Raw genomic sequence first — 19,098 nt, forward strand, 5'->3', positions numbered from 1 at the left:
TGGATCGTCGAAGCGTGGAGTGGTGTCTCCGACGAGGTAGTGGCGAAAAGCTTCAAGAAGACCGGAATATCCAACGCACTGGACGGCACAGAAGATGACTTTCTGTGGAACTCTGAAGATGCCCCCAGCGACGACACTGCCGGTTCCGACATTGAAGCTGACAGCGATAACTGTGAAGATTCAGACTCTCAGTAAACTGAGGCACCCTTTTTTCAATTAGAAAAATAAAAGGGCAATGTGCAATTCATATAGTGCCTGTGTAATGTGTGCGTTTATTACAAAGGTAAGCCTTACTCAACTTTTATGTTTGGCTATGTTTACCATAGCCATCGTAAGAATTCTCACCCGAAACTTGCCCTTTTACGTCTTCAGTGCTCAAAATTTTTTCTTGCGAAAATTTTAACCCGCGTAATGATCGCACCCCCGAGTTTGCGTCAATTTTTTTGACAAAAAAAGTGCGATCATTATGCGAGTAAATACGGTAAAATCACGTAGAAAACGCGTCAAAAACTAGCACAAATCAATCAATGAACCAACCGTGGCACAATAGATACTCGCATGAAGCTTCAAACAAAGTATTTATTTCGTTCACTGAAAGTACTGAAGCAGCGTAGCCTGCTTCATACTGGCAACCGCGTGCTTGACCACGGCGTCCTCAACACAGTCCAAACGGTCCACAAGAGACAGTCCAGTGCCTTCTATTGCGCTGCAGTAGCGGCGTAGAACGGCCAAAGCAGCTACAGCCTCAGTTGCAGTCGGGAGTGGGGCAACATCAGCGCTTGCTGGATCAGCCTCGGCAGCGTCTTCGTTTGGCCGCTCAGCAGTCACTTCTGCCGCGATCTCCACGTCTGTTAACTCCGCCACTGTTCCGGTGCTGTCGTCACCGCCAACGAAGTCCTTGCTGCACATGCTGTGTGGCTCAGCACCGACAAAGCGCTCCAACTGGTTCCAGGTTTCTTCGAGCTGGCATTCTTCCGGGCCCTTACGTCGATAAACCATTTGTACAGCGCCTTCTTGACATCTTCAAAGGCAGCTTTGCGCACCCGCCGCGCACCTGAGTGCTGGTTCTGTTCCGCCTTGGCCTTTATGTCACTCTTGTTTTTCAGCAGAGTGCTCAAAGTACTCCTTGGGATGTTGAAAGCCTCGGCGATGCTCGACTTCTTTTCTCCATTTTCAACGTGTTGTATCATTCCCAATTTCGCAGCAAATGTCAGGGACGTCCGCTTCTTCGCGTTTGCAGCCATCACACCAACCATGATAGGCCTAAGCCACACACACACACTAACAACGACTGGCGTAGCACAAGAGGCAGCACCGAGACGCACGTGTCGTTGACTTTGTCAAACTAGCCAACCTGGTCAAGCCACGGCCACGCCAAGCCGCCGCGTGCGTACTCCGCTACGCTCAAATGGCGCCATAGGTGCAACCGATGTGGGTAGCTGTCGTACGCAGCAGTCTGGAACGCCCATCGCGCCGCCGCTATCTTCGAAAGTGTTGTGGGAAAGCTCGCCTCCTGTCAACAGAGCGCACTTGGTTGGGGCGGCGGAGTTCAATATATCCATTTTACATCCGGCCCCGTTCGAAATAAAAACTTAAAAATGCATGCGATTTTCCACGTGATATAGAAGGTGTTCGATATACGCAATAATTCGATATATCCGTGTTCAATATATCGAGGTTTGACTGTATTTGCTTAGAGGCTGTTGATTGGATTCACGAATGTTTTCACAACTGTTTTGTCTTTGGTTAGTGCATTCACTATTATCTAATCCATTATCCTGGTTGACCAGTCCTTATTCTCATGGGCAGCTTTGGTACGTGAGCAGGTGCATGAGCCTGTGCCAGCACAGGCTCTTGTATGCGTGATGTCAGGATGTCTTAGAATGGCCGTGCTTATTTTTATTTTAAAAAATTTTTGGGAGGGGAATGGTACTTAAACTTTGCAACGGTTATTGTGTCACATACTGACTTTGTTATGCCTTGTAGAAGAGCCCACTGCCAGAGGCGGCCCTGCACCTTCTCAATTTGTGCCTGGCCGTAAGAAAGCGGTGGAACAAAAATATTTTGGGCAGTGAGCGAAGAATGGGTGCAAGCTCTTGTGTATCCATCTGAAGCACTGCGGAGCAGTGCTTCAGATGGATACACAAGAGCTGGATACTTCAGATGGATACACAGACTTAAGACGAATTGAAAGCATATATCATATTTTTCTCGGTTCACATTTCAGCGGGGAGACGACAAGAAGAAATAGCCAGTCCATTTGCTGTGAATTTTCAACCAGCTGGCTGTTCTGCAGTCATGTAATCTTGCTTTTAATGTAGACATGCACACAAAGAGAAAAATCGGTCGTAACGCAAAGCGCAGACAGAACGCAATCTGAAGGCACGAAAAAAAGGTTGGTGCCTGGTGGAAAATTATTTGGCTTGAGGGAGTTATATTTGAATGCAAATAAATTTGTGCTAGGGCAGATCCCTGGCTTGGTGCCAGCAATGCTTTGTGGTCACCGTTCACTCATTCAGCTATAAATGTAGCGAGTACATTGTGATAAGTCAAAGGTAGGAGTGTAGTCTGCAAGTAGCCCAACTGAAAGGGTGGAGCCTCCTGTCTTTGGTCTGACGTGTTGCACGTGCTGCCACGTGTGTCCAATCTGTGGTGCAGCGAGTCGCAACTGGGGCACCTCGGAGAAAAAGCATGTTGTAAGGCAATGTTTATTCATCTGAAATGTTCAGCAGTCACGAGCAGTGACGCAGAAATACTAGATTTCTTGGAACTTGGTGGTGAGTTTCGCACAACCTGAAAATTTTAGTGTCGATTGCAATGTAGGTTTTCATTTTTGCTGGCCTGTAAGCCGGCGCAGCTGTGGAATTGAGTTCGCTAAGAGCATCAAAGGTTGAAGTGGTTTTTTGCCCCTTGACTGGAGCATAGTGTGCACAATGTGAAACATGCAGGCCCGTGTTGACATTGGAAGGAAGAAAAACGGCCTACTAAACATGCGCAAAGTTTTTGCGTTGAGACAGGTGCAGAATTTTTAACCTGACATGTGAATGGGACATTGCATGTGGTAACAGCCGCAGGCAATGCCTACACATTGCTCCATGGTGGCAAGGGGATGGAGTGATAGATGTGCTCGGAGAACTGCACGGTTCCCACACATATGTGCAGTTGGCTCGCAGCACAAGCATGCATGTACAGTGTAGGGTGAGGGGTCATGTAACCACTGCGGCATAGTCTCGGCCGATCTGATGCACTTAAAGAAAAAGAAAAAAGTGGATATGTCTCACACACGGGTAATCACTGAAATATCTCAAGTATTTTGTCTCAGTTGTGTTGTTGCCGGCTTCTTGTGGGTGCAGCCATTACGCCAGACTTTGTGCAAGTGAACATGGGAGCGACATTAATTTCGGAAAGGCTTTGACAGCATGAAATACTCTGTGCAAAGTTTGTTTTAAGATAAATCTGCTTTGATAAACGGTTGCTGCTGGCATTTCAAGATCCATAGTTCCGTCCTGAAGTTTCAAGCTTTCTATCTTTAATTGTCAGGCACTGCTGTGCACTGTGCCTGACAGTTGAAAGTGCACTGCTGTGTTTCTGTACATAGGGAAAAGAAACTGATGGTGCGCCGCCCCCTTCTTCTCTGCCAGGGTATAGTGCTGGAGGTGGTGTTTCCCCTGCTCTGCCACAATGACCAGGACGACGAACTGTGGAAGACAGACCCGCACGAGTACATTCGGCTCAAGTACGGTATGTGCACCCTGGCGGCTCAGTCTTGGGGGGTGTTTTCATTCGCGGAAGACGAGGGCACTTGGGGCTTCTTATAGAAAAAGAAAAAATTGTCCGATTCACTGTGGGATTTCGTGTGGCTATGTGTTGCGCATTCTCAACCCTGTATTGCCCACGCACAGTTCTGTGCCAGGAGAAATTGGAACAAATTGTTCACCTTGATTTCTTGCCATGCAAAGTACACTGTAGAAGAATCGACGTTTGGGCGAGTTGGTACTGGTTGAACACCTTGAAGGGACAGCACAAGACGACTGTCCTGTGAGTTTCCTGCTTTTTGTGTTCGACGTCTTGCACTGCCCTTTTAAGATGCAAAGTACATGTTTTTACAAAATCAGTAAAATGTTATGAGGCATAACATAATTAGTTTTGCAATTATGCAATAAGTACAGTCAACGACTGAATTTTCGGACATGCCTGATATTTCGGACGTCTTTGCGGCACCGCCACGAGCCCCATAGAATCAATGTACAGTCGCCGACCGTTTATTCGGACCTCACGGGGACTGCGAAAATGTCCGAATAAACAGGTGTCCGAAAAAGCAGATTAAGAAAAAAAAAATGAAATCCTTTATTTCCACGCACTTATTCGGGCTCGGCAGTAGGCTTGGAAGAAATCGTGAATGCGCCGTTGCACGCTGTTCCGTTTACGCGCTATCAGATAAGCCTGAATCTCGGAGAGGGTCGTACGGTCACTATTAGCGGCTGAAAGCACAGTTACTGTTTGTACACGCTCCGCATGCCACTACGGCAGCGCAGCACATGGTGCGTCATCTTCCGACTGAGAGTCATCGTCCGGCGGTGCAGCAGAAACCTGACGAATGATCTTGCCGTCGTCAAGTTCTGCGCATGTCAATACAGCAGTGTCAGCACCTGTGAAACTGTCAAAAGAGACGGTGTCCGGAATCGCAATGCAACCACTGCGCAGGTCTCGGCAGAGCATTTCCTGCGTCAGTAGGGAGCACATCGGAAGGCGACAAGTCTTAGGCCTCCCGGCACCCGCTTGCTGGCATTCCCCAGCGCAGTCTGCGCCGGCACTGTCGGCGCCATTAGACCCTTGACGCGATGTTTACGTATGCCACGTTGTATCACCGAAACCTCGACACAGCACACAAAGCAAACACCACCGTGCCGACACCAGTCGCACAAACGAAAAACGCGCGGCCTGCTCGCAGCGTCTTGCGCGAAGAAACAAATCAGCTGCTGGATTGTCTTGACATGGCTTACTAAGCTGAAACCGGAACTGCTGCCGAGCCACTCTATCTAATCAGGCAGAAACGATGATGATGAGCGGGGATTTCCAGTAGCGCCACTTCGTGGGGCAGCAAGGAAGCTCCGATAAAAAAAAAATGGCGTTCAGCAAGTCGAACCATGCACCAGTCAGAGTAGGTGCATGGTGCTCTCGACCGAGTTGGCTCAAGGAGTGTCCGAAAAATCAGACGAGAGGTTTGCAAGGTGTCCGAACTTTCGGCAGTTGTTATACATTATGGTCTATGGGGAGAATGGCGGTGCCGCGAAGCTGACCGAATAATCGGGCATGTCCGAATTTTCGGAGTCCGGAAAATCGGTCGGCGACTGTATAAGGACATCTGAAGTTTCGGACGCTCGAACCCCCTGCTGTCTAATTTTCCGGACTTTTTGACGCGACGGAAGGTCCTTTGGCTCCTCGCGCAGCGCCCTTGCGCAGGAAATCGACTTGCAGCCAAAGCATAGCACCGCTTTGAACCACAACTAGCCAAATCTAGCCGTCACACATCGATTTGGTTTGGCCACGCTGGCTCTGTTCATCGCCGCACTTACGCTTCCGCCTCCGGCGGAGTTTCCGGAGCGGCGCCATTTCATTTGTTTGCGTAGGCCATGTTTTGGCTAGTGTGGTGTGTGGTTGTGCTGTTGTGTCAAGTGTGCTCTGCGACGCTATGCCTAGGTGCTTCGACGCTCGTCTGCGAACTCCACTGTTCGCAACTTGAGGATTTCGCTTGCCTTCGATGGCCCCCACTCCGTCTTCGTCGTCCTCGCCGATGGCATCGAAGTGCGGAAAGCAGTACCGTCGGTTAATGATGAAGAAAGCCGCCATTATTAAGCAAGTCGTGAGCGGCCCATCACAGGCTGATGTGAGCAAGGAGTTCGGCAAGGAGTCAGGTTGTGGGGGATTCAGAAGACTCCGATGTTGAAAATGAGGAGCCAATGCCTGCGCCACCTACAAGCGCCGAGTTGACACGAGCACTGTTGACTCTTTCATCGGTGTACAGTGCTGATATGACCCTTGCTCAGATCGAGGTGAATATGATCGCATGCAACCGAAACGCCGTCCAAACAACAATCAACAAGTTCTTCAAGCCAATGTAGCAATAAAACTGGCTGCCCGACGATGCACATGTACATAATATAAACCAGCAGTCGGCTGCATACAGAGTTTTTGAATGCGTTTTTTTTTATAGCCACTTCACTGATGCTTTGGCAGGGTTTCGGAAACCTGGTACTTTGCCCTTTACGTCTAGATTCGAGAAAAAAAAGAAAAGAAAGTGTTTTTTGCATGCATTCATTTTTTCGGACTGCCTGAATTTTCGGACGTTATTACGTTCCCTAGAGGGTCCGAAAAATCGGTCGTTGACTGTAATTGATTTGTAAAACTACCCCTGGCTGGTACTTTATGATGGCTTATCCAAAACACAACCTCGAACTTTCCATTAGGTTAGCTGTGCATAAATCAGTAACTTGAGGCATCAAATTCAGTGTAGCATATACAATACGTTGGGCATTACACGGTTAAAAATCGCTTGGTGTGTGCAATGCACTTGCGATGCTGAAGACATTTTCTTACAGCAAGCTGACGTGGGAATAGACATCCACATCTGTAGGTGTTTTGTCAATGTGTCATTGCACTGTATTCAAGTTGCAATTTGTTTATAGCATTTTCATAGCAAGGGAACGTGTATGCAGTCTAATGCTGCAAGAAATAGATCTCTGATATGTCCTTTATACAGTCGCCAACTGTTTATTCGGACCTCACGGCGACTGCGGAAATGTCCGAATAAACAGGTGTCCGAAAAAGCAGATGAAGAAAAAAAAAAAGAAATCCTTTATTTCCATGCACTGATTTGGGCTCGGCAGTAGGCTTGAAGAAATCGTGAATGCGCCGTTGCACGCTGTTTCGTTTACGCGCAATCAGATAAGCCTGAATCCCAAAGAGGGTCGTACGGTCACTATAGGCGGCTGAAAGCACAGTCACTGCTTGTACACTGCTTGTCACTGCATGCGACGACAGCGTAGCACATGGTGTGTCATTTTCCAACTCCGAGTCATCGTCTGGCGGTGCAGCAGAAACCTGTTGAATGATCTTGCCGTTGTCGAGTTCTGCGCATATCCGTACAGCAGTGTGAACACCTGTGAAACTGTCACATGAGACGGTGTCCAGAATTGCAATGCAACCACTTCGCAGGTGTCGGCAGTACATTTTTCACGTCCGTAGGGAGCACATCGGAAGGTGACAAATCCTAGGCCTCCCGGCACCTGCTTGCCGGCATTCCCCAGCGCAGTCTGCATGGGTACTGTTGGCGCCATTAGGCACTTGACGCGATGTTCCCGTATGCCGCGTTGGATCACCGCAACCTCGACACAGCACACAAACCAAACATCACCATGCTGTCGCGTCGACACCAGTCACACAAACGAAAAATGTGGCCTACTCACAGCGTCGTGCACGAAGAAAAACAAATCAGTTGCTGGATTGTCTTGACATCGCTTACTAAGCCGAGACCGGAACTGCTGTAGCCACGAACCTGGCAGAAACGATGATGAGCGGGGATTTGCAGTAGCGCCACTTCGTGGGGCCGCAAGGGGGCTCTGTTCAAAACAAAAATGGCGTTCAGCAAGTCGAACCATGCACCGGTCAGAGTCGGTGGATGGTGCTCTCGATCGAGTTGGATCAAGGAGCGTCCGAAAAATCAGATGCGAGGTTGCAAGGTGTCCGACCTTTTGGCAGTTGTTATACATTATGGTCTATGGGGAGAATGGCGGTGCCCCGAAGCAGACCGAATAATCGAGCATGTCCGAATTTTAGGAGTCCGAAAAATCAGTCGGTGACTGTATAGTACCGTATTTGGGCCTGTACAACCCATACCTAAATTTCCAAATATTGAACAGTAAAGTAGGGGTGCGGATGATATGCGAATTTCGCCATGAAGTGTGGCTTCACGGCAGCGCACCTCAATAGTGAGATTTTTCGCCAAAGTTTCGTTATCTCCTAGGGAACCCCACCCCTGTGTGTTGAAGCGCCCTTTTCCCCTCTTTCACGGTTGCCCATTCTCTGCTTTAGGGGTCACTATTTTGCATTTAGTAGTTAGCAAATAGCGCAGGCGGCATTGGCAAACTCGTACATCACCCTTTCCCATGGTGCTTGCCTCACTCAGCGCGAAGTGCTTCGTGATGCAGCCGTGAGTGAAATTACCTTTGGGATTTTTGGCTCAGTCGCATTTGCTTCGGCGCCCTTGCTGATGTGAGGGTTTCTTCGTCCGTACTGTCATCCACTGTCATGGGAGTGCTATCTGCTAAGTAATCCGATTCATGTTGGATATCATGTGACTGATTCATCCGGGATAACGTCCGGCGTATGAATCGAGCTTTGTCAGTATCGCCGAAGAATGGGGGAACAGAGCCGCTGGCTGATAATACGACATAGACGAGCCATGCATCCGCGAATGGAGACTGTTTTGGCAAAGATTTGAGCAGTGTTGTATGCAGTGACTTTTGCAGATTATATGCGGAGATATTTTTTTTTCTTTCCGGGCTGTTGTAAGTTATACGTGTAAAACGTGTGACCCTTCCTCTTCTGTTATGCTTGAGCAGACGTCTTCGAGGACTTCCTGTCGCCCGTGACCGCCGCCCAGAGCCTGGTGCACACGGTGTGCAAGAAGCGCAAGGGTGTGCTGCAACGTGCCATGGCCTTCGTCGTGTCCCTGCTCACCAGCCCGGCCTGCTCACCCCGGCAGAAAGACGGTGCCCTCCATCTGGTTGGGACCGTGGCCACCCTCCTGCTCAAACGCCGCATGTACAAGGTGGGTGCGCTTTTTGCACACCATGCTTGCTTGCTTCCTAGAGCCCTCAAATCTTAACCTTTGCTCAATTTTTGTGGTCTGCAAAAAAAAAGTAAAATATGGTTCCCAGGATTGAAACTAGTGTCATCTGACCTGTTTGCAGTGATGCTACCGCTGCGCCAATTGCGCCGAACTGTGTCAAGACGCGAACCCTGCTACATCTTGCTACATTTCAGCAAAATATGAAAAATTTGCATACACCCTCTGACGAAAGGGTTGCTTGGGCTTTTGAAATATTCAAGTCCTCAAGCTAAGTTCATCAGCACAACGAAGTTTATCGAATACGGCATGGCATGGACCAGCGGCTGCGTAAGCTCTGCGGTGGACCAAGCCAAGCCTCTGCAATTAAGCCTGTTTCTTCTGTGGGCTATTGTTTATATTATATATCCTTCATCTCGTGCATGTGGGTTGCGTAGGCAACGGGACACTGTCGCTTTTCAAGCAGCATCGTGAGTGGCTGCGCTTGCGTCGAGCGAGACCCCGCACTCCTTTCGCCCGTGACCAATGTAAAGCACTTACCGAAGTTTCGAATGCTGTGTCGTTCTGTTTTTTAACAATGTAGTTGATGCCACAGACATGGCAGCGGCAGAAAATTTTTTTTCGCTATTCGATTCGTCACATATCTCCCACTTATATTGGTGAGGTGACTCACGGCTTTAAGGGGGGATGTGGCAGTGGAAGGGGTCAAATTGTCAAAATTTTGATTTTCTGATTTATCTTTTTTCGTGGTCCATGGACCTTTATTTGCCACGTGGTGAAATATTATTACAAGATAAGCGATAAAAATTGAGAGAACAGCACTTTCCTGGAATGCTGTCATCAAAAATTTCGAAAAAATTGGGCTTCGGAAGGCCCCGTCGCATCATGGATCGCCCGGCTATCCATTGACGCAGTGCCGCCATCTTGGTATCATCTTAAAGAGGAGAGATCGGAGCTAAAGATAGCTGAAGCGACGTATTTCTCCACCGAAAAATAAACCAGCAAACGCAACCCCCCCCCCCAAAAAAGGGCAAATGCAGCATTGCGATATGGCGCAGTAGTCATGCGGGGCACAGGGAGATTTAAATTGCTGACGAATATTCCTTGCGCGCATTTCTGCAGCAGCAAGCTCCGCGTTTCGATCAACGTCATTGACAATTGTGGCAGCTCACTCATGTTTTCTGTGATGAGCCCAAACGAATCAAGTTTCGAATGGCCCACATGTATGGAAGACCACGCAAGGTGTGGAAAAGAGGGAGAACACTCGTAGAAGCGGGTGTTGCCGAGCTTGTTGTCAAGGCATGACAGGCGCACGTGGGTGACCGGGAAAGTGCAACCGCGCGCGGTGCTGCCGGCACGACCGTGGGCTATGGTGAAGGCACGTCCGCGAGCGATGGTGAAAGCACGGCCGCGAGTGATGGTTTTTTTTCTTTCCCTTGTAATGATCGCACCCCAAGCTTGCTGCAGCCATATGTCGTGTGCCAAGTCTAGCTAATGATGATCGCGCTTACCATCTGTCGAATGCTGTCGAATGCTACGTGAACGACTCTTCAAGACATACCAAGCGGTCTGCATGCACCAAACATTCTTAAGCAGATGCCCCATTTCATTCCTTTCATCGCTTTCTGGATTTCGAAAAAAAAAAGTTACAGCCAAACTTGCTTTGGCTTTATTATTCGTAGGCTTTATTATGGTTGTGGTCAACAACAGAAAAGGCGCCTTTCTATTCTCCTCGTCTGCACTTTTGGGCATGCAACAAATCGCGAGCGGAAACAATAGTAGCCACATTTCCACTGGTACGTTAGAAGTATTCCCTATTCATACACCGACTCTTGTAACACAGCTAAGATATTCGCCCACCCTTAGAGGAAACGTGCCGTGTTAGGATAGTAGTCAAGACAAATGCCGCAGTTTTCGCAGCATGCCCGCCATGTGTTTCTATTTCACTGGCAGCTACGCGCACCCATCTCTGTTTCTGTCCCCTCAAAGTGGACATGGCTACGTTATTGCTGCAAACTTGCCGATAGTAATGATATTATTCATTACTAATAAGGAAGAAACTGTTTCAATGCGCATAACATACTCACAAGAAAAAAAAAAGAAAAATCACCCGCCGCGGTTGCTCAGTGGCTATGGTGTTAGGCTGCTGAGCACAAGGTCGCGGGATCGAATCCCGGCCACGGCGGCCGCATTTCGATGGGGGCGAAATGCGAAAACACCGGTGTACTTACATTTAGGTGCACGTTAAAGATCCCCAGGTGGTCGAAATTTCCGGAGTCCCCCACTACGGCGTGCCTCATAATCAGAAAGTGGTTTTGGCACGTAAAGCCCCATAATTTTAAATTTTTTAAGAAGCAAAAAATCGCGTTCGGCGCGTTCCGCTTGCTCCGTTGGCCGCCATTTTTGTTTTGGTGTCCCACACTGTTACAACGGCAGCTGCCTGTTTGTTGACCTGTTGTCATCCCATGGCAAATGCCGAATGAAAAGAAAATTTTTTTTGTTTGCGGGAAATTTAACCCGCATAATGATTGCACCCCTGAATTTGCGGCAATTTTTGACAGAGTGCAATCATTATGTGAGTAGATACGGTATAATAGATAGCACAAAACTAATTTTGGTTATGATATCAGATAACAAATCATGCCTGCATTCCTGCATGCGTGCCGGCCTGCATGCATGCCCGTGTCTTTGGGACCGAAAATCGGCCCAAAATTTGAATTTTCAATTTTTAATTGCCGTATTCCTGATGCGTTTCCACACCTATCTCCTAAAATTTGATTACAATATACCGCATATTTCTTCCTTTATCATCACCAAAAGATGCGAATACGCAATCGTTGCCCTTTACATTGGAGACAAATCATGCCCAGTTTTCGTTGTGCACAACTCGATAACTATGCACTCTGCCAGCGCCATTTTGGCATCATTTGAAAGCTCACATTTCTGGCTTTTTTTATTCGTTGGTCAGCAATATTGCTGGTCCTGCAGTCACGAATAAAGCAGCAGCAAAAGAAATTTGCCGTGCACACTACTATTGGTTTAGAACAGAAAGCTGAGCTAGTTGGTGAGGATTCATAATGCAAAGAAGGGGTAAGGCGTGCAGAGACGGACACAAGAGAAGTAAACAACACGGATGCCGACTGCCAACGGAAGGATGCACCGAGGTGAAAAAAATTAAGACAAAAAGTACATCTGCGCATGCTCTGGAATGGTAGCACCACGTGTCAATTGGGTACACATGCTGGTCTATGTGAGAGGCAACTGTTAAGGCATTTGATCTCTTCCTTATGTAAGGTAATCGAAGGCTGACTCATGCACGCACTTCCACCATCTCCTGCGTACAAGAGAGGAAAGTGGGAAGGAAACACAGTCTTCCATCACACAACGTGCCAGGGGTAGTTGTGGAGGATCATGGTGTTTTATTCTGGCAGCAACTACGCATTGTGCGGCCGTGATCTTCAAGGTGATCTGCGTCGGGGGCTGAGCTGATGGCGCCTCAAATGGTGGCTTTGTGCGTGCTGCATTGTCGCTCAGTTTGCATTGAAGCAAATGTTTGCAAGTTTATACAACCGATAGAACTACTATCCGTACTTCGTGTAGCTGTCTACACATTTGCTATCACAATCAATGGTTCACATTTTGGGCGAAACTGACTTTTATAGAGGTGGCCGTGAAAAAAAAAATCGCTCATAATTTTACTTTGCATAATGAATGCACCCCCCAAATTTGTGCTTACCATTCGAGAAAAAAAATGCTTTCATTGTGCGAGTAAATTTGGTATGTCATAAAAAAGGTACAGAATGCCAGAATTATGATTGTGGGACACAATTTAAGAAAGTTTGTAAGGACGTGCTTGTATCTACTAAGAAAAATATGTAATAAAGATTATGAGGTATGCAAAACTTAGTGCCATCTAATAGGCACCATCTCCAAAAATAAAGGCACTTTTTCATTGAGCAGGTATGCCACTACAAAAATTTTACTGCAAGCACTACAGTTGGGTGTGCAAGGCTGCAGCCGCCGATGTTCCGGGCTGGTTTGCGTTGTCGTCACTTTGCGGTGCAAATTCCTTTGCGGTGGCAGTGGAATTTTGTTATATTGAAATCGAATACAAACACACTTCGTTATATCTAAAAACATGGTGTTCTATGGACAAGGGGACAAGAAAAGTTGAGCACTTCGTTATATCAAGAATTTTGTTATAACAAAGTTCATTATATCAAGGTTTAACCGTACTTCCATTTGTACTTCTGCAGAACTGATTTACTGCCATATTTTGAGACCATTTGACTGAAATTTCGTCGTGGTCATTTTCTGTACGAAAAAAAACCGCAAGATGGAGAGTTAAGTATGTTGTTACGATGCTGCTTTTTTTAACCTCTTCAAGAAAGGTACTGACCTCTTTTTCTTCTGTCTCCCTGTGTGAAGGACCAAATGGAGGCGATGCTGGTGGCGCACGTCTACCCGGAGTTCGGCAGCCCCGAGGGTTTCCTGCGGGCGCGTGCCTGCTGGGTGCTGCACTACTTCTGCGAGATGCCCTTCCGCACCGAGGCCAACCTGCTGCGTGCCGTCGAGCTGCTCACCCACTGCCTCCTGCACGACTCGGAGCTTCCCGTGCGAGTCGAGGCAGCCATTGCCCTCCAGGCCTGCCTTACCTGCCAGGAGAAAGGTGAGAGCGACTGCTCTGCCTGCCTCTGGGCAGCCCTGCAGGAAGCCATCCAAAACATCTTCAGGGCACACTGAACAGGCAGAAAGAATGGTTGTAGCTTGACGAGGAGATTGCACTTCCACAAAATCAAAAAGGCCACTCTTCCCGTGAAAGACGAGTGACCTCGTCGATTGGAATAGTGTCTGCGAGGACCTATTTTATTTTGATCTGGAAAATCTGGATCTGGAAAATTGTTCAAATTGGATGATTAGGCAAGTAACTATGCCTCCCGGAAAATTGCTGATTACCAAAAAAGCGTGTTGAGAAAAGTGGAAAAAAACTAGCTACCACGTGAAAAAAGCATTTTATTCTCCTGGATCCATGAAATTGTCATAGCCAATGGCTCAGAAGGCTCCAGGAGAATAATCTGGATGGGGATTTCAATATTTACTATTCCAAATGTGAGTTCCCTACTGTCTGATCTAAAGCAGAACTGAAAAATTTTAAAGCATGAATTCCAAAATCTGTTCCTGTCATTGTGTACTTTGCACACTCAGCTGCAAGCCACAACAAAAAGTATGGCCCTACCTGCCTTGAAGACAGGGCTATCACTGCCGCAGTTAGCAAGTAAAAAATCGGTGTTTTGAGAAAACAAGAAAAAAAAATACATTCACTTTTAATCAAAGGAGCAGAAATAATTTTACAGTATTTTGCAGTGAAAGGGGCTAAAAGCCACCAGGAATGTAGTCGCTCTGACCACGGCCACCCAAATGTGGCAACAACATAGTTTAGAGCCATTTGCCGATTTCCGGTGGCTTGCATCATGCGCGCGGCAAGGTTGCTGTTGACGCGGTTTGAGCTCCACGCCGACGGGATATCGCCGCAGCACGCACATGTGATAACAATCTTTATGGCGAGGCCATATTCCCATTCGCTTTTGCCTGCTGCGACGCTACCGCCGTACACCTTGCACTTGACAAACGACATCAGTGCGTTCACAGAGTCCTACTGACGATAGCGAAGCCCGCCTCGGTGTTGACAGGTGCGGCTGCAACGCCGTCGGCGTGAGTGAGCAAATCCAACTTCCGCTTTGTTTCTGGCGTTGACGCAAGAACTTGAAGCTTTTTTGAGCATTCATCTCCCTCTGCAGCAAATCCTCACGCTGCAACATTGCAGCGTCACGTCGACGGCGGCTGCTGTCCGGAACACTCACTCGTTGGTGAGTTGGCTGGGCCTACTTCAGCATCGCTTGCGGTTGGCGGTGGACGATTCGGATGATTATCAATGTTCTCTGAAGGAATGGAACGCTGTTGAAAGTTATAAGCTGATTGCTTCTTCTTTTTTTCGAAGTTGTGCCTCGTGGTGAACTTCCCCGGTGGATCGGTCATCGTTGCGCATTTGTCACAAACCTACGAGACGTGCTGTCAAGTCACCTGCGGAATGGAGCAGACAGGAATCTCGTGCAGCCAACCACAGCACGCGTTTCTGGTCACGCGCGCTAGTCGACGAATGGGACTTTTGTTTCTTCCTGGATTTTAACATCACCGACGAGCTGGTGGAGTCACCGGCGGGAAATTGAAGAAGGGCTCCTCTTTCCAACGAGACCAAGATCGCTGCGATCGCATGCGTAGGAAAAGAGCTGTGTGCCGCGATTAAAAGGGTTCTTGCGGGGAATTCAGCTCACAGTGATGTTATAAGTTGATATTGCGGGCAAAAGACTCTTCAGCGAGTTGTGAAACTTGGTGAATTAAAGTAATAGTAGCTGTAGGTATTGAAAATATTTCAAAAAAATCGATTTCTTCCGCATATTTTTTTTTTGCCTCAAGACCCGTGCCCCCCTTAATGAGCTCCAGTGTACAAAAGGCCTCCCCTATCAAATTTTTGACTGAACACGCTGTATGCATTCCATCCGGCTGCTTCTTTGGGGACTGCGAGGCCACAAGCACAACATTGGCATAATGTTTTGCCGCCAAACTATAAAAAACATGTTCTCGCTTGTGGGGATGCGTGACCCTCGCACCTCCCCTGATAGCTTGTTTTCCCGCATAGCCCCGTCTCCGTGCGGCGTCGCCGCGTGGGCTGTGGCGTTGGAGTGGTACAAGCGTGGTGCGAGAGATGGTGCGAGCGTCGCGCCGCTGCGCGGTTACTTGGGTGCGGGAGAGACAAGGCGCTCTCTCTTTGGGTTCGGGAAGCAAGCGGGACGGACGTGCCGTGCCGCGCGCGGACCGATGCTTCGGCGAGACCGCCTCGCGTGGCCGCCTTCGAACGCGCCACAACTCGCGTGACTATACACGCGAACGACCAGGCGTTGGGATCCAGCATGGGGCGAACATATTCGCTCGCTTGCGGTTGCGGTGAGTCGGACTTCTAGATTTGTCGCGCGCCCATTGGCATGTTTTGTGGATAGCAACTCGGCTAGCAGGCATTGATGTATGAAAGGTGCAATAAATGCCCTTGTGATTGTTTGCACTACTGTGTTGTCGTTCCTTTGTCCCAAGAGTACGGTGTGAGAATCCCACATCAGAACCCACACGCTTTTGACACCGTGAAGGTTCGATGCGTTATCTAATACATAACACAGGAACAGCACAATATCACGTACTACGGACCTCAAGATAATCACAGTGGCACATGTGTAACGCTTCCCAGCTTCCAAGTGATCGCGATCGACGTGCAAAGAAGTGTGGTCTGCAAGCCTACGCTTGCCCGGCAGTCCTTGCTGGCGCTACACTGGCAAGGGCTGCAGCGCGGCTTGTCCTTGCACACCAGCGTGCTTAATTAAGGGGGGGATATGGGGATCAAAGCTAACTTTTTTATTTACCATTCGATTTCGATTAAATTTTGCACAGATGTTAATAATATCACATAAACAAAACTGTGAAAATATGGCTGCAATATCTGAAGTACTTTTTTGTTTACGAAATTGTTCTGCTTTCATTTTTGCAAAATGCCTGCACCCATGTATATTGGTGCTAGGAGTTCAAACAAACATTGATAGCACTCCTATATGTATCCTCCACACAGTGACATTCCTGTAATTTTTTTAGCCTAACAGAATTTTTTTATATTTTCATTCTTTTGCAGCTACTTCAGTTGCATAGAAATCTCAACTGTGAAAACAAAAGATAACAAATTATTGAAGCAACTATTTTGTAAACAAAACATGTCACTGTGTGCAGTGGTGCACAATGAGTGTAACAGAACAAACGGTGTAAAAATATTCATAACGGTGGCTGAGATATTGGCTTTGCAAGTTGACCTTGGTGGTAGAAAAACGTTTCGAGAAAAAGGTGTTTGAAGCTTTGGGCCATGTTTATTCGACTAGAAACCACCGGCCTTGTAGGTACAGGTATCAGGTTGATCTCTTGGCTTCTTGGATCTTTTATGCTTGCTTTCATGTGCTTTTTGTGCCCTCTTCTTGCGCAAGGCATCTTTCTCAGCTGCTCAACTCGCTTGAGTCCGTCGCCACCGAGCATGCTCCTCCAGCCGTAAACCCTATCTTCCGTTCGGTTGCCGGCACAGAACCAAGTGACGCGCGGACAGTGGCGGCGATCATATTCAACACATCCAACAAGATGAATTGTGACTCAAGATGCGACTGCATGGTGCGACCGTTGGTGATGCACGGTTCGTCTTCACACACACACACACACTTCAGACACGCGCGCTTGGACCGCACTTTCGTCGTTCATCTCGGTGACGGCGGTGGCACAATCGGGGTACGTCGCGGAGCATTTACAGGGCGTTGCAGGCCCGGAAGCATCGGAAAAGGCGGTTATTAGTTCGGTATCATCACCACTGGAACTCAAGGCTGCAACAGGCTGCGAATTGCCCGGCAATGCGTCGACAGTCTAAGCTTGCGTGCGGACGCATCTCTGCTAGGACTACTTATCCTTCGGATGATCGGCGGCTTGCGCTTGCGGCTGTCGAAGCAGTGCTTGGTCGTGTATTTCGTCGTCCACGTCCGCCCAGTCATGCTCGAAACCACAAAATGAAATAGAAAACTCAAATCCGAATAAAGCGATGAAGCGGCGGCGTACCTCGAATATCCAACACGTAAACAAAGGGGCAGCAGCCAGCGCGCGAAGAAACGGGAGAAGCAGGCGCCGCAGCAGCTCGCTTCCACACCTGGCCAATGGGGCGGCTCATAGAACGCACGTGACGGAGCAAGCCAATCGGCGGCCGCAACAAGCAGCTCCGCGACTTTCAGACTTTTTGCTTTTTTATGCTTGCTCTTCTCTCTATCAGGAAATGAAAGAGAGGAGTCAAAAGGCGAAGAGGCGCGCTTTTCAACGGTACCAGTACGGCCGCGCCGCGTACTGCCGTTCCGGAGCTAGGGACGCTTGAAAACCGCGACTTTTCCACCGATTTTCACGAAATTTTTGCTGTATTGCCTTATGCATATATTTATTTATGGTACTTAGCAGTCGTTTTCAGCGGAAATACTTGGAAAACTTATAGAAAAGGGGTCAGAGATTCTAAATCTGCAACTTTCTAAAAAGTGATTTTTGGGTCGTTTTTCCAGAGTTGACCCCCGCGTCCCCCCTTAAATGCCCCTAGGGGTGCCGGGAAATTTCATCACTCATCGAGCCTCTCCCCCGCACGACTCAGATACGCCACCTGTCACACTGTTACCTTCTAGCCACCTTAGCGATGCTTCGCGTTATGTAGATGTCAACAATAGTTGAGTGCATCCGATTTTTTCAGTTACTTCGGATTGTACGTTTTCGCGGTTAGTACATGTTTTCTCATGTGTATTTTTTTCTTTTTTGGAACTTATGAATGACGTTCTACTGTGTTTATAAATCTGTCTTTGACGAAGGTGTTGCAGTTTATGCTTGTTACGCCTTTATGGTGGCCCTTGACATTCTTCGTGGTATTGCATCACCACATTGAAAAGTGCCTGGTGGTCTTACCCTGTATCATTCTCATTAATCTCTTACATTCTGTCTGTCTCTCTGACTGCAGCGCAAGTAACTGTGAAACCCAAGATCAAGGAGATTACCATGGAGCTGCTGAAGATAATCCGAGAGACAGAGAATGATGACCTGACAAATGTCATGCAGAAGATAGTCTGCATGTACGCTGAAGACATTGTACCCATTGCTGTCGAGATGACTCAGCATCTGGCAAGTATCCTCCTTGTGATTTGTTGCTGGACTTCTTGCGTGGCTTTAAGTTGCGGACACAATGGGAAGGCAAATAGTGTGCAGATCTTGGAAGAATATTAACCCAAATATGCTTGGCAGTTGATAGCCATTCAAGATGAGAGCTGCAGTCTGAGGACTGTAATAGTGTGGACTCTTGTAATCCGTTGTGAAAGGTCTGATGTATCCAAAGTACAATGAAATCTCAATATAACGAACGTCAGGGGAGCATGTCAAATCATTTATTCTGAAATGTCGTTATAGAGAAAGCCTCAAAACTAAGCATTCCGCCTATCAACCAATCAGTTGTCACTTAATCGTCACTGTTGGCTCTTCGCTCGCAATGGTGCTATGTTCTATAGATTACCGTATTTATTCGAATCTAGGCCGATAGTTTTTTTCAAATAATCATATTCCAAACTCTAGGGTCAGCTTAGATTTGAGGATTGTAAAAA

At 47.8% G+C, this 19,098-nt stretch overlaps 1 protein-coding gene across 1 annotated transcript in view; it reads left to right on the top strand.

The window, feature by feature from the left end:
- Positions 1–19,098, top strand: part of msk (importin-7 msk) — a 90,088-nt gene that overhangs the window by 20,752 nt on the left and 50,238 nt on the right. The window contains exons 7-10 of the mRNA XM_065440541.1: positions 3,642–3,741; positions 8,622–8,830; positions 13,277–13,517; positions 18,465–18,625. Coding sequence (XP_065296613.1) covers positions 3,642–3,741; positions 8,622–8,830; positions 13,277–13,517; positions 18,465–18,625 — 711 coding nt within the window. The remainder of the gene's footprint in view (positions 1–3,641; positions 3,742–8,621; positions 8,831–13,276; positions 13,518–18,464; positions 18,626–19,098) is intronic.

This window comes from Dermacentor albipictus, chromosome 3 (genome assembly GCF_038994185.2).
Source record: "Dermacentor albipictus isolate Rhodes 1998 colony chromosome 3, USDA_Dalb.pri_finalv2, whole genome shotgun sequence".
NCBI classification, from domain to species: domain Eukaryota; kingdom Metazoa; phylum Arthropoda; class Arachnida; order Ixodida; family Ixodidae; genus Dermacentor; species Dermacentor albipictus.